Genomic DNA, 15,994 nt, shown 5'->3' on the forward strand with positions numbered 1-15,994 from the left:
GATGTTATGCACGATTTTAATGCATTCAGTTGCTTTCTTCAGCTCCATTTTTTACCAATTAATGTGAATCCTGCAATCACATGTCCAAAAACTGACCCTAGAGACCTGAGATCATTTGATATTATATGTATGTATTTGTAGCTTACATTCCTCTGCTATAAGGAAAACCACACATGAAATGTACAAAATAAATACTGGATTAACATTTCATACACATCATATCAACCTTATTGTGCAAAAGCAATCATGAGTCAATGTACCCTGGTAAAAGAGGACTGTTAATTTGTAACTATTTTTTCTAAGTACTGTGGAAGTGGGTTTTCCCTAACATATTTTTGTAAATAGGTACAGCTCAGCTTCATGTTGATATTCTCCTTTACAAAGTAATCCAGTGCCTCCTACAAAGAAATACAGAAAAAATAAAATTAAAATCAATCAGTGAAATTTTAAGCTCTAAATTCTCTGGTAACCATTGTTGACACAATTCAGTCAAGTTCACTTACCAACATGAATGGAAAGATGGTTAGGAATGTCTCACTGTATGTACTTGCTTAAAAGTCTAGTCTAAATGCAAAATGCCAAGACTCAGATCTGCTGTCATATAATGCAACAGCAGATCTAGGTCTATGCAGTTTATCAGGAGCAATCAGTACACCAAACAACATTAACCCTTATCTGATGGTGCATTATGCAACAACATATTAGGGTCTATGTTGTTTATTGATGGATTTGACTTATAAGTTTAGATGGCACATAACTAACAACTATAAACACACTGGTAAATCTCAACACACCAGCAACATTACCAAAACAATGGCAACTACATTCCTACACAATGACTGCAACAAAAATGTTGGAACCAGGAGCCACTGAATGTTCTTGATTCATTTATTTATATTATTTATGATTTTATTCTTTTAAGACATTAATGCTGCTGCTAGTAATAATCACACAGAATGTCAAGAAGATTAAACTTTTAACCCCAACAACTTTACATATTAATGTGGTTTGTACAACCTGTTACTATTTAATAACCACATAGTTAAATTTGCTGTTTTAAAAAAGATTGTCTTTTTTCAGTAATTATTTTGAGACTAGTGGAAAATTTCAGAGCTTACCATTAAAGAGCACATGATTCAAGATAATCCAAGCAGTTTTCAGAGACAGAACTTCTATTTATTGTTTTATGGGTGTGGTTTCATTACATTACTTTGAACAATGATTTTGTAATAAAGCATATCCAATAATGTAGCTATTACATGTGATATATCACTGATTACTTTTAAATAACTTTTTGTTTTAATGTAAATATTCATACAAATATACTATACTGTCATGCACACTGTAATTTTATCTCATCAAGGCATACAATGCATCTTTAGAAGTATTCAGTGTATGTTGCTTACGCAGATGATAAAATGAGAAACAGCATTACACACGCAAGCCCTCAACCAACCCACTACATGTTGGCTCCAATATGCATATACATGCATGTCCATTTTCAAGTGATACCATACTTCAAAAAGTACATTTCAACTTTATTGTAGACTAAAGATGATAATGGAATACTGAAATTAATCATGAAGGCACCATCTACATTATATGCATATATGTCATTTTCCCCAAAAAAATTCATCAAAGATTTTGTAAAATATTTAGTTAAAAAATGACCATCATTCCTGTTAATGAAAAATGTTTTATTTGTTTGTGGGTCTACACAATAAAGAGCTTTTCAATGTAATGAGAACACAAGTTAGTCCTAACTACACAACAAAACATGTATCTTACCATCAGTGAACTGTCCCACAAATGGAAAGTGTCATACAAGTCTGCACACTTTTTAAAAAATATATTTGTTTAACCTAAGTGCAACAACCATTTTAATACATTAACCCCTGGAGCTTTTTGCCATTTTTGCCTGAAAATCGAGTAGGAAACACATTTTGAAAGCTATTTTTGAATAGACTCGAAAACACCAAATCCCCAGTCATCTTTCAATAACATACTGCCTAGTTGTGTTAGAAACATCATTTTTCATTGGCTATTTGACTCGCGCATGAGCAGAAGGGTAAAAGTTGGACTGCTTTTTTTTTTTTTTTTTTTGCTAAACGGAGCCATTATTTTTGTATGGAGACCACTCTTTATTCCAAATGCCCATCTTATCCTACTTTTTGCAAAGGCTCATCTGTCTGTTTGCCATTTATACTGGTTTGCCTTAGATCTGAGACCAAAAAGTCTAAAATCTGGACACAAAATGGGATTCCAACCATGGGCGAATTTTGCGTAAAAAAAACTTGGGTCCAGAAAATGAGGTTTTTCTATCTGTATTTTGTAGTGCAACTAGATATTCCAGATTATTTGGTATCATTGTAGAGCTACATCTGTCTACCTTTCTATAATACCACCCACTTTAGTGTATCATACATGACCCTGACGCTACAGAGCTCGGCAGTAGGCTACTACCTCCTGCCCTGTAAAGTCGTAACTAGGGGTTATTGTGTTAACAAGAATTAATTTTTTTTTACAATTCGTCTGGGAATTGCTAAATTTGTAATTTATGTGCAATGTCGATGCACAAGTGATTAAATATGCAAGGACTATTCAAATTTTGTGACGTCATCAAAATGGACTGTTTAACACATTACCCCATGAGCTTTTTGCCATTTTTGCCTGAAAATCGAGTAGGAAACACATTCTGAAAGCTATTGATGAATAGACTCGAAAACACCAAATCCCCAGTCATCTTTCAATAACATACTGCCTAGTTGTGTTAGAAACATCATTTTTCGTTGGCTATTTGACTTGCGCATGAGCAGAAGGGTAAAAGTTGGACTGCTTTTTTTTTTTTTTTTTTTTTTGCTACACGGAGCCATTATTTTTGTATGGAGACCACTCTTTATTCCAAATGCCCATCTTATCCTACCTTTTGCAAAGGCTCATCTGTCTGTTTGCCATTCATACCCGTTTGCCTTAGATCTGAGACCAAAAAGTCTAAAATCCAGACACAAAATGGGATTCCGACCACGGGCAAATTTTGCGTAAAAAAAAAGTTGGGTCCAAAAAATGAGGTTTTTATATCTGTATTTTGTAGTGCAACTAGACAATCTAGATTATTTGGTATCATTGTAGAGCTACATCTGTCTATCTTTCTATAATACCACCTACTTTAGTGTATCATGCATGACCATGATGCTACAGAGCTCAGCAGTAGGCTACTACCTCCTGCCCCGTAAAGTCGTTGTTAAGGGTTAATGTGTTAAATGATTCAATTCTTTAAATATGCCAGATGTTTCTAGCTAAAGTCAACTAACACAAACAACTGTGACATGCATTAGAAATATGCTCATTTCTTCAAGAGACCATTGAGAAAACATAATACTAGATCATAGTCATTTAGTGTCTTGAGCCAAAGATAAAAGAAACCACTTCCATTATGTTGATGCACTGAAATATACAGGATATATGCTTGAAACGAGTGAATAATGGTTATATTTCATCGAGTGGATGAAAAACTCAGTATTTTCACAAGTGACGAAGCCACGAGTGAAAATACTAGTTTTTCACCAACGAGATGAAATGTATCCGTTACTCACTCGTTTCAAGCAAATATTATTTTTATTTTATGCTCACATACATTGGCTACCTAATGTTTGTGACAGTGAATTAGCAGATTTCTTACGGTAATGTCAGCTGTTTACCGTACATGTTATGCTGTGCTATGTGTATCTGCGCACAAAATTAGTTCCACATCAGATTGATAAAAATTAACTGATATTTCCAGAATAACAAACTACAAGTTTTAAGGATAACAGACAGGGATTATTAATAAGAAAACAACCACAAGTAATTCATCAATGTATAATTGTTTTTTCAATTAAAACAGAAAATCAAAGGGAGGTAAGTATGTTCTGACCCAAAAAAGTAGTTCCTGTAGTGAAAAAATAACTATTTTTTCACTGCAGTGAAATATCAATATTATTTTAATTAGAAAATCAAGTAATTCACTGCTTAGCATAAAACAAATTAATTTAATAGGTACTTGCAGCTCTAGTACTCTGAAGGCCAGTTTAATAATCAGATGCTTATCACTTAAAAATATATAACTGATATTTCCAGAATAACAAACTACAAGTTTTAAGGATAACAGACAGGGATTATTAATAAGAAAACAACCACAAGTAATTCATCAATGTATAATTGTTTTTTCAATTAAAACAGAAAATCAAAGGGAGGTAAGTATGTTCTGACCCAAAAAAGTAGTTCCTGTAGTGAAAAAATAACTATTTTTTCACTGCAGTGAAATATCACTTAAAAATATATAAATTTTGATTAAAAATATTAAACTATCATTTTTTAAACACATTCTAGGGGGCCCCGAGTGGTCTAAAGCGCTCTCCGTTACGGACCACCGCCATAGCACCTCTGTCTGTGGGTTCGAGTCTAGGATTCAGCCAATGTAGGTATGTGAGAAAGCTTGCCAGTAGGTTCTCATGGGTCGGTGCTTCTTTCCAGGGTTTTCCCGGGTTCTTCCTCCACCATTAATACTGGCCTCCATGTATAGCCTATCGTGTGCTGAAAAATGGCGTTAAACCCTACAACAACAACAAGAACAACAAAACACATTCTTAGGTTGCCCAACTGGCCATTCAAATTGGAAGAAGTGGTTGCCTGGCATTAATTTGTATTAGACTCCTGGACAATGGATCTGTCTATCCATGAGGTTACATGTTTCATTAATGTTCAAAGCAAATTAACTGCATGCAATGTTTGCTTGCTCACTCATATTTTTGGGAGGGATTCCACAAATACAGAGGTTTAATTTTTTAATATTTTACTATAATATAGTTAAGAAATGCAGTATCCCAAGACGGAGTTTTGAATTGGCTTCAGCAGCACATACAATAGCATGGTTTATTCTAGAAATATTGGTAGTAGGGTGGAAATCCTTTCTAAAAAAGGAGACATTTTCTACATATGAGGTAGATTTAATGAAGGCATAAAATATTAAAAAATACGACGCACAATTTTCACGCAATGTATTTTTCAGCCTAATATTTAGAAATCAGTGTGAATCCACCAGTCACATGTCCAGGAATAAGCAATTTGGAATTTATATTGTAACCAAATTGTTTGTTCATATGCATGTCTTGATTCCAAAATGTTCATTTGTTTTTTATATCCAGAAATAGAAATATCTGAATATGTGGTTTATTATAGCAAAGGCCTGCTTTATTTCACTTTTACTACTTACCCTGGCTAGAATCTTGGCTATGCCACGTCCCCGAAATAGTGGAGGTACTTCAGTGTGCTCCAAGTCTACAATTCCCTTGCGTTCAAAACTGTACTGCAGAACTGCTTTTTCCTCGCTTACTTTGCCATCTGAAATGGACTAGTATAGATGTAGTGTACTGAAATCCCATTATGCATAATAATAATGGTAGAAAACACACCGAGGGTTTCCCCCCAAAAATGAACAACACTATGGCTTGTGTTTATTACAGGACCTTAATAATGTTACAAAATCAGAATACTGTTAATGGTAATTCCAATGACACTGATGTTTTAAAGTGATAACAATGTCTGGATATCGCAAATGAAGGAAAGTTGTTGTTGTAGGGTTTTAATGCAATATTTCAGCACACAATAGGCTATACATGGCAGCCAGTATTAATGGTGGAGGAAGAACCCGGAAAAACCCCGGAAAGAACCACCGACCCATGAGAAGCTACTGGCAAGCTTTCTCACATACCCACATTGGCTGAATCCGAGACTCGAATCCATGCAGACAGAGGTGAGATAGCAGTGATCCATACCAGAGAGCGCTTTAGACCACTCGGGGCCCCAAATGAAGGAAAGACAAAAAGAGTTTCACAAAAATCATTAACCCTCAACTCACTGGTGAAACATGTCCAATTTACTTAAAAATCAACTGTCAGACAATAATTAACCTGTTCACCAACAGATTGCACTGCCACCCAAAAATAATTTTGTGATATCTGAAGTTATAACAAAAGCCAGAAAGAGCTGTCTTTATTATCATTTGTTATATTTTTTTAATTGTGCTATTATGACTGTTTTGTCCTATGTAACCAAAATCAATACAAAAGAAAATTTAAACAGGAAATTAAATTAAAAATACTCATGAATAATGGATCCAACGTGCAAAGAAGCTGGCTGCAATGTGCACCCTTGATTAATAAGTATTGGCTTTAAATACATTGAATCAAAGTATCTTTCTCTCATTCACAGTGAGAAGGTATTATAAAATGGTAGTGTTTCCTCTAGAGGTGCAATATTGAGTCAAAAATCTCCTTGGTATCAAAACTGGGGGTTAGATTGAGTTAAAAAAACAAACGAATCTTGGTGTCAGAACTTGGGAGGAAAATGTAAAAAATGTGTGGGTCCCTAATGCAAAAATTAGGGTAAAGAGAAACACAATGGTAGTGCCACTCAGTACTTCTTATGTCAGATTTAATTCATGATAGAAAGCTTTGAACCATATCAATTTAACAGTCTTAAATTTTGGACACATGTTGCAACTTTACCATGAATTAGATCTATTTATCACAAGACGTAGCAGGGAATCAGTAAGCTGCTGTTGGTGTCTATTCAGATGCATGGGATGTGGATTGAGATTGGCACATGACACATTTTTAAACTTGAGATGTGCCACAGTACCAGTACTGCACTGTATGAAAACTTGTGTTGGCACATACCACACTTACCTTTTTGCTTTTTCCATCAATCATCTGACTCAACAACAGATATGTATTCCAATGCTTCAGAATGTCTTGATGTAATATTGTTAATGTCTGAAGGATATGAACTCCTGAATCTCACAATGCAATGTCTATATACAAGTATTTCTTGTGTCACTGTCTACCAAGTGCATATTGACTTACATGATTACCAATTTTTTAGGGGCCCTGAGTGGCCGAGTGGTCTGAAGTGCTCACTGTTACAAATCACCGCCATCTCACCTCTGTCTATGTGGGTTTGAGTCTCTGGTTTGGCCAATGTGGGCATGTGAGAAAGCTTGCCAATAGCTTCTCGTGGGTTGGTGGTTCTTTCCGGGGTTCTCCTGGGTTCTTCCTCCACCGTTTATACTGGCCGCCATGTATAGCCTATCTTGTGCTGAAAAATGGCATTAAACCCTATAACAACAATAACCAATTTTTTCAACATTTACATGCAGTAAACTAAACAAAGCCATTTACACATGTAAACATTGTAGACTTACTATAGGCCAAGAATTTAGCATCAAATTTCTTTGAAGCCAAAATGTCCAGTAGATAAGAGAAAATTACTAGTTTTTGCTGTTATATGTATATTTATATTTTGATCAATTATTTTGTCCATGATTATATATTATAAGGATCATTTAGTAAACAACATATTACATAGCTAATTCTTGTTTATGACTGTAGGTCATATTTTAAGACAATTATTATCTATTACTTGTAGGTAAACATGTTTACCTGGATCTGATTTCAGGACTTTGGTTTTCCCATTGTAAAAATCTATTGTCATAATGATATTTATTAACAGTTTGTTAAAATATATGTAAACAGACCTGATCATGCTTATGAGTTTGACAGAAAGTTCCATTAAGATGACATAGTATTTTTAGAAAATGGTTAATGTGACATAGGTCAAGTGGGAGGTATATAAAGTTGTTTAGATCAGAATTATTATTTCTATTTTAACATCAGTCTTTTAGTTGAATTCAGTTATAATTTGAGAGGAATTTATATATTTAAATTATTCATTGGAATTACAAAGTGCTCATTGATAATTTAGGACAAAACCACTCTTTTGGAAATATTGTGAATACATTTAAAGACATTCTGGATTATATCACCGTGATACATCAAGACTGTTAGCACACTGCAATATTCCATGCTATTGGTAAATCAGCACATTTAAGATTGGAATAAATTGGGAACACCACTGTTACTTAGTTTAAGACAATAGAGCCATAACATTGCACAAAACAATCTCAGCCCCATACATATATTTACCAGCCATGAGTCTATTAATAATATGAAAACTGGTCTGACAATTTTTTTTACTAACCTTAGGTTAGTGGACTACTGCTAAATTGTGCTAGGGATATTCTGACAATTTTGTTAATGTGCTAAATTCACAAACTAAATAGTGAATTTGCATCATTTCTAATATCTCTACTGCTGGCAAAAATATTGATATTGTCTTAAGTATCACATGCAAGATTAGTCCTATAATATATGAGGTCGACCTTGATATACATGCGGACTTGTTGTCTTATTGCTTTAATACCACTGGCAACGTGTTCAGAATATATTTTCATGGCAATGGGTCCTAACACAGTAAAACAGTGAACCCCTAAGCCTATCATTCATATCAGAGAACTGTCTTAAATTGTATGACTAGATACAATTTACCCCCAAGATGCAAGATAGTATAAAATGTTAACTTGAGAAGAAATTGGATAATTTTAGTTAAACTGGGATCTGATCTCATTTTCATATGATCTGCTGTCAAGTTAACATCACCATTTGTAGTTTGACTTCATTTCTGTCAAAATCCTTCCATTTTTCTTCTAAATATTTTATTTGAATACTATTTTTTAAAGAAATACCTTCCAACGAATAAGACATACTGGTTTGATGGGATTTCTTTCTTTTGCGTTTGCATCAACATAATAGCTTATTTTGTAAAATATAACATGTTGAACTTTACTAAATAATTGTACACGATCAATTTAGTTTGCTTAATATCTCCTGCCATTTATTGGCATTGTTACATTGAATTTTGTAAAACCAGCTATAAACCTGACCTAATTACTCAACCAAAATGCTGACAGAAACAGTCCAAAGTAATGTATTTTATTTCCATAGCCCAATTAATAAACAGTACATCTTTTCAAATTTTCAAAGCTATGCGCAGAATAGGCTAACATATTGTGAGTCACAAAAACGGGGGGGGGGGGGGGGTTTCCAGTGTCTCCAAAATTAATATTATTTTGAACAGAATATTCTGGTGACCCACCCCAAGTATCTTATTTTTGTCAATCGGTCGAATTCGGTTTGCGTTTTGCTTCAATATTGGTGACAGAAACCTTAGGTGTGCAGAAAAGCCCGACAGCATTGTGTGTGTGTGCATATATATATATATATATATATATATATATATATATATATAAGTTGAGAAAATAAATATTAAGCTGTAAATCTTCAAAAATTCCTAACATGAGGTATACACGCCAAGATTCTGACAAAATTCAAGTCACTAGGCCTATACTTGATTAATCTTCGAAAGCGTTCTTTCCCCACCCCTGTGAAAATAAAATGGTCCGTCAATACACATGTAACGAACTATTCTGATGTATCTTAGCTCTCAAATTTGTTCTTGTCACTAGGATTCTCAGATTTACCTTCAGAGAGTTTGATGTAAAATTCCTTGATTTTTTTGTCGTGCCCAACTAAATACGGCATGCTCGATGCAATTTTCGTCTGCTCTGAACTGCCTTTCATTGAAGGAGTCAAGTTCAAATGTTCTCCTTTTGTCGCGACGTTCATGATATGTCCGTCAAGTTTACGAGTAATCAGCTTCGTCAAAGAGCTGTTTATCATCCGGAAAATATACATAGACATATGCAAACACGAAATTGACTCGCACACCTCTGGTATTTAATTCATAAACTGGTTAAATGGTAATATTATCACCCATGCTGATTGTTTACCCTTCATGTTCGTATTGTAACTATACGTGCTGAAAAAATAGTGCTAATATGTAAGGTAGCGCTTCAAACGAATGGAGAAAATAATCTCCCTTGTTGGAAGGGCTACGTATATAGTTTTACCGCATACAACAAATAATTCTGCTGGTGTGGAGTTAGACCGACAACTTGATTTTCTGATATGAATGTTGGCGGATAATTCTGTCTGAGTGACCTTTTTTTTTTTAATTGGGGGTGGGAAGCATGGAGGCCTTTAAGGAAGAACTCACAGTTTAATTCAGCCCCCATTATAAACCTATGATATTCAAAATTCAGTAACTTAAAAATTTTTAATGCTCACGATCAGTCGTGTTTTTATCAATATTAACATATCCTATATGTAAGCTTCTATGAAGAGAAAACCATACGAGCCGTGGCATTTTGTGTGCTTGAAACGTGATTTCAGTTCCGCACCAAAAGAGTCCAGTGCTATCTTTAGTAAAGAGTTTTTCAAAGTCGGTGACCTTCTTTCTATCCTCCGTTCCTTTATCGTCAGTTTGTTACAGTTTGTTTTGTTTTTATTTGTCTTGTTCCATATTCCTTCCAGTCTGCAACTATCTCTTTACCATACGTCTGTACACTTCAAATATCATGGTTGTATATATATATATATATATATATATATATATATATATATATATATATATATATATATATATATATATATATATAATTGATAATACGAGATGTATATACATTTTTCACTAACAGGACAAGAAACTTTCCGAGTTTCCTTTAATGAAAAATTCATACCTTTTATCACTGATTTTCGCTCGTATCTTTCTACGACTGGTGAGAAAAAAACTGTGACTGCGGTAAAATTGATATGCTGACATACCAAGAGAGAGAGAGAGAGAGAGAGAGAGAGAGAGAGGGTGGGTGGGTGGGTGGGGAATGGGGTTGATGAGATTTACCATCAAGGCATTTTTTAAAGTTATTGTCCATCCCTATTTTTATGCTAGTCGAAGAGTTTGCTGCCTTACCGACCAACACTGAGAGACATGGTGTGGGTGGGAGCGGCCTCCGGACGTGTTAATATTAAATAATCTGTTTTTAGAACCTTATTATAGGTTTTATAAGATGGGGGAGGGGGACAAACAACGCATTAAATATATTACAGAATCTGTGTACCTCTTAACCAAAAACAATACCGTACGAACTCGACAGGCCATTACATCGTTGTATCATTGGTATTGTAAAGACTGTATTTAAATTCCATGGAAAGTGTACACATACTGTTACGATTACCCAGGTTCTTTTAGGTTACTTGATGTAAGTTCAGCTGCAAGGGATTCATCAGGCACAAATTATTTTTCACTCTCACTCTACAGACTTCCACGTATTTTGTCCTTATGAGAGAGAGAGAGAGAGAGAGAGAGAGAAAGATATGGGAAGCAGTGTTGATTACGATGAAACTTTTGTGTACCATGTTTAATTAATTTAGAAAACGGGGATTATTAATATTTTTCTCGTCATTTTCTTACATCGCTACTGATCAATCACTGTAAATTTATCACTGATCTGGAGAGTATAGAAGTAATAACTTACTGTTTAAACGCACCGGGGTTACAAAGTATTTATACTGTATATGTGCATTAATGAACCATGGGTTGATCACAATCTGACATAACATTGGTATTGGTATATCACATTGCTTAATACCAACACTTTAAAGTCATGTTATTTTCAATGTGTGTGTGTGTGTGTGAGTAGTTAGGGGGGTCACCCTACGTACAATGGGAATTAGCATTACAGACCCCCCTGGGTCACTCTACGTACAATGGAAATTTAACATGGCGAAAAATCGTGGGTCACTCTACGTACAAGGGGAATTTAACATGGGAATAAATCGTGGGTCACTTTACGTACAAGGGGAATTTAACATGGAAATAGAGTTTGGGCTTGTTTAGGGACAAGGGGAATTGAACATGGGATTTTTTTTTTTTTTTTTAAAAGGGCCTTTGGGTTTATGTTAATGTATTCATTAACATAAATGGCACCGCATTGGTCTTCTTCTTGTCCTTAGGCTGCGTCTCACTGTTGGCCCGTAAATCAGCACTCTTTTCAGGCATCCTTGTCTTTCAACGTAGATCCTACGTATCCACAGGCTGGTGTTTGTCCTGTGGACAACGGTCCACTTGGATCGGACATACATGAGCATGTCCGTCCTGAACATCATGGAAGACACAAGCGTAGAAGATTGCACATCGGTCCACATCTTGAAGCGACGAGAACAGGTGAATCAATGCAGTGAACTGCGCTTATTTATAGGTAGAGGTAGGATTGAAACGGATTGAGTTCATTCACCAATCCGAACACGCGTTACAAACTTCAGTCAGCTCGCATCCAATCCGAAGAGAGCAGTCTGTGACGTCACGTGGTCTATATAGATTCGCTAGCGCTTGTGTGCAGTCAATCTATGCGACAGTGATTCAACATGACGGAAATTCAGAAAACGATCCATTGGGGTGCACCAACAGGGGAGACTGCCCAAGGGAACCCGGACTTACTTTCAGAAGAGGTGAATTGGGATTTTGTGGATTTTCTCTCCTCGCAAGAATTTGTTCCGGAACCTGCGTTACCTTCTTCATTACCGCAAGTGGAGAATTTTAGACAGAGACAGAAAGAAGAATTGGAGAAATTTATACAACGACAAAAGGAAGCGGAACAAGCTTTTCTCCTACAGCAACAGCAGCAAGAAGAAGAGGTAAGAAAAAAACAACAGCAACAACAGCAAGAAGAAGTAGCAGCAAAGAAACAAGAGGGTGAGAATCAAACGGTTACGGTACTGTTGGACATTTTAGCGGAGTTAAGAAGTCTGAAACAAATGTATCAGACTTCTTTATTACGACCGAAGAGAATACGACCTTCCCGAGCTAAACACGTCAACCCTGTGACTAAGCCTACCGTACCACCCTTAGTGATTTCAACCCAATCATCATCATCAACATTACGCAGTCCAGAAGTAGGCCTTGGCCGTGGCAAAGGCTTAAGGCAGTTAAAGTTGACTGCTTAAACTCACCCCTACACCAAAATAAAAAGGCCCTTTTCAGGGCCACCCACGTCTCTCGAAAAGAGATAGCCTTTCAATTTGCCAATAACTCAAAAAAAAAACAAAAAAAAAACAACAAATAAACAACCCAATTTACCCCTATAGTACGTTTCTTTGTATGAGTGCGTGAGTGTACGTTCTTATTTTAAAATCAAAACTCAAAGACACTTACCTTATATCATTAATTTATTCTTTTATCCATTGTTACAATCCAATTCACAATTCACAACACAACACTTTAATAAAAAGTTCATTGACTTCTTCTTTCTCCTTGTTTAGTCTCTCTGTTTTTTGAATTTCTTCACCGTCACAGGCTTTTCTTCTTCTTCCTTCTCACTTTCTTCCCTTCTTCTTTTCTTCTCCTGTTTCTTTTTCTTCACCTGTCTGCTTTCTTCCTCTGAAGAATCCCTCTCTTCTTCCGAATAATCCCTCTCTTCTTCTGAAGAATCCTTCTTTTCTTCTGACTCCTCTTGTTTCTTTTTTGGGCAATCTGGAGACCAATGTCCTTTTTCTTTACAATAATAACAGGTATCTTGACTTTTGTCTTTTTTAGCCCCTATTTTTGTTCTTTTTTGACGGTCTGGACACTCTGAAGACCAATGCCCTTTCTTCTGACAGATATAGCAAGTATCTTGACTTTTATCTCGAAAGGAAGGAGAGTAGTCCGTGGGCTGGTCTGAAGAGAATTTTCTAATGACCCCTCGCAAAGCTCTGACGAAACGTTCGATTTGGTTAGTCTCTTCCATCGTTGTGCTCGGCTTGAGAGTGAAATGAATAGTGAAAGGACAAGACACACACCCTTTTATATACGCTGGTCTGCCATGACTATAAATTAGTCTATGGTGTTTAAACTTGAGTCATTTGACGTTTTTCACTCAAGATGAAACGATCCTATTCATTCGAGAAGAAAGAAGAAGAAAGTAAGAGGCAGAAACGTGATCTATCGCCTCGTACCAGGGCTGAAATCTTGGCACAAATTCATGCCAGTGATTTTGAAGAGGACATGAGTGAACCAGAATCCGAACCCTCTAAACCAAGTTCACCACCCTTAGTCAACCCTGAAAAGTACTATTCCATTCGAGAGACGGAAAAGCGTTCCTCTAGAAAATTTAGAACCACGGCTTACACCTACACAATGAAGTTTAAAGATTTCAAGGCCGACGTACCATTGGAGAAAGCAGAAGGGTTTATCACCGAGATGTGGGATTCTTTGCTCACCGCACTCAAGCGACAATGTCAACCCAAAGAAGACGATCGCTTGACACTATCCATAGATCACGACGGTTTGAAATCCCCTGTTTGGATCGAGTTTAGCAGACCCGCAGAACTAACCCCTTCCAAAGTCATGGACAAGATTCAACACGTACAACAATCTAATGACCAGTTTGACATCACCGATGGTAAAGCCACACTGAAAATGGCTCACGTCTCTCTTCCTCAAGGGACTGGACGCAAGAAGATGTTATTGGTGGACGACCTTCGCAACACCAAAACAAGTCTCGTCCGAATTAACAACCCTCAAGACCAGGTGTGTTTAGCTCGAGCCATCGTGGTGGGACGAACCTATGCCAACAAGAACGACACGGTAGAATGGAAAAGAACCTGGAACACTATTCAACGATCCGATCGAGCCAAACAACGAAATGAAGCAGAACTCCTGTTACAACAAGCCGGACTGTCCAAAGACATACCCTGTGGCATTCCTGAGATGCAAAAATTGCAAGATGCCCTAGCTCCACGATACACCTTGAAAGTGCACCCTCAAGAAATGCGTGGGTCTCTGTTGTTTCGAGGCCAAGACTTTAAGGACGGAAAATACATTCACCTTTATCATCACGATGAACATTTCGATACCATTACCAGTATCACCGGATTCCTGGGATATGTTTATTATTGTGAGAAATGTGACTATGGTTATAATAGTCGAGAGCAGCACAAACATTGTGGATGGAAATGCTCAGGATGTTTGGCCTCTCCACCCTGTCTGAGCGAAGAACCAGTGCCTTGTTCAACTTGTCTGCGCACGTTTGTCAGCCCTACCTGTTACCAACAACACTTGAAGACGCAAGGTTCACAGAAGAAATGTGCTTGTCAACTGCTGAGATTGTGCCCTACCTGTGGACAAGGCATACTTACCAATAAGGCCAAGGCACACGTATGTCGAGGAAAGAAAAAATGTCACATTTGTCACCACATCGTGGACTTGGAACACGAATGTTACGTGCAAAAATACCAACGCCCACCAGAGAAAGAGGACGGTCACAAGAAGAAAGGCAATTTCATCTTTTTCGATTTCGAATGCATGCAAGAGACCGGCCTTCACATTCCTAATTTCTGCGTGGCTCATCGAGCGTGCGAGAAGTGTATTCAAGAATCTATCTTCAGTCATTGCCCTCACTGCAGCAAGATTCCCAGAGGGCGTGAAAAAATCTTTCGGGGACCAAACACGTTAGCCGATTTTGCCCAGTGGGTTTTAGACCCCATCGACAAGACGTGGAGCCAAGAGGACATCGAACGTTACGGAGATTGTCATCGTCATGCCACGGTGATGGCTCACAATTTCTCCGGATACGATGGACAGTTTCTTTTGAGATGCTATACGGAACAAGGCACCGAACGTCCTAAAGTCACTTTGAACGGAGCCAAAATCATTTTCATGCAAGTGGGACAAGTGCAGTTTAAAGATTCGATGAGTTACTTGGCCATGCCTTTGAGTCGAATGCCTAAAACGTTTGGAATGACAGAAATGGCTAAAGGGTACTTTCCACACTTTTTCAATACGGAAGACAATCAACACGCCGTTCTACCCCATTTACCTGAGGCTCACTATTACGACCCCGACAACATGCGTACCGAACAACGAGAAGCTTTCTATGCTTGGTACCAGGCTCACGCCTCGGACCCCTTCGACTTTCAGGAAGAAATGTTAAAGTATTGTCGTTCCGACGTGGACATTTTACGACGTTGCTGTGGAAAATTTCGAGAACTGTTCATGGAACACGGAGGGGTCGATCCTTTGAAAGAAGCTTGCACCATTGCCAAAGCGTGTTCCTTAGTGTACCGCCAACGATTCATGCCTGAAAACACCGTGGCTGTCATCAGCCTTCAAACGACCAACTATGTCAAGCGTCAATACTCGGTCAAAGCCCTACGTTGGTTACATTACTTGTGCGACAAAGAAG

At 37.1% G+C, this 15,994-nt stretch overlaps 1 protein-coding gene across 1 annotated transcript; it reads right to left on the bottom strand.

The window, feature by feature from the left end:
- On the bottom strand, positions 1 to 9,757 carry LOC149794102 (protein NATD1-like). Its single transcript, XM_089968073.1, has 3 exons — positions 9,416 to 9,757; positions 5,252 to 5,379; positions 1 to 398 (listed from the first exon to the last, which is right to left on the bottom strand). The coding sequence occupies exons 1-3, from the start codon at positions 9,633 to 9,635 to the stop codon at positions 279 to 281; spliced, it is 468 nt and encodes a 155-aa protein (XP_089824199.1). The 5' UTR covers positions 9,636 to 9,757; the 3' UTR covers positions 1 to 278.
- Between the last annotated feature and the right edge of the window lie 6,237 nt (positions 9,758 to 15,994).

The sequence above is a fragment of the Sinohyriopsis cumingii genome, chromosome 8 (assembly GCF_028554795.1).
Source record: "Sinohyriopsis cumingii isolate HCF-2022 chromosome 8, ASM2855479v2, whole genome shotgun sequence".
Taxonomy (NCBI): Eukaryota; Metazoa; Mollusca; class Bivalvia; order Unionida; family Unionidae; genus Sinohyriopsis; species Sinohyriopsis cumingii.

Coding starts and splice junctions, on each gene's coding strand:
- LOC149794102 (XM_089968073.1), bottom strand. CDS start 9,635: ATGTCTATGTATATTTTCCGGATGATAAACAGCTCTTTGACGAAGCTG. Junction 5,380..9,415: donor TTACATCAAACTCTCTGAAG/GTAAATCTGAGA, acceptor AGTCCATTTCAG/ATGGCAAAGTAAGCGAGGAA. Junction 399..5,251: donor TAGCCAAGATTCTAGCCAGG/GTAAGTAGTAAA, acceptor ATTTCTTTGTAG/GAGGCACTGGATTACTTTGT.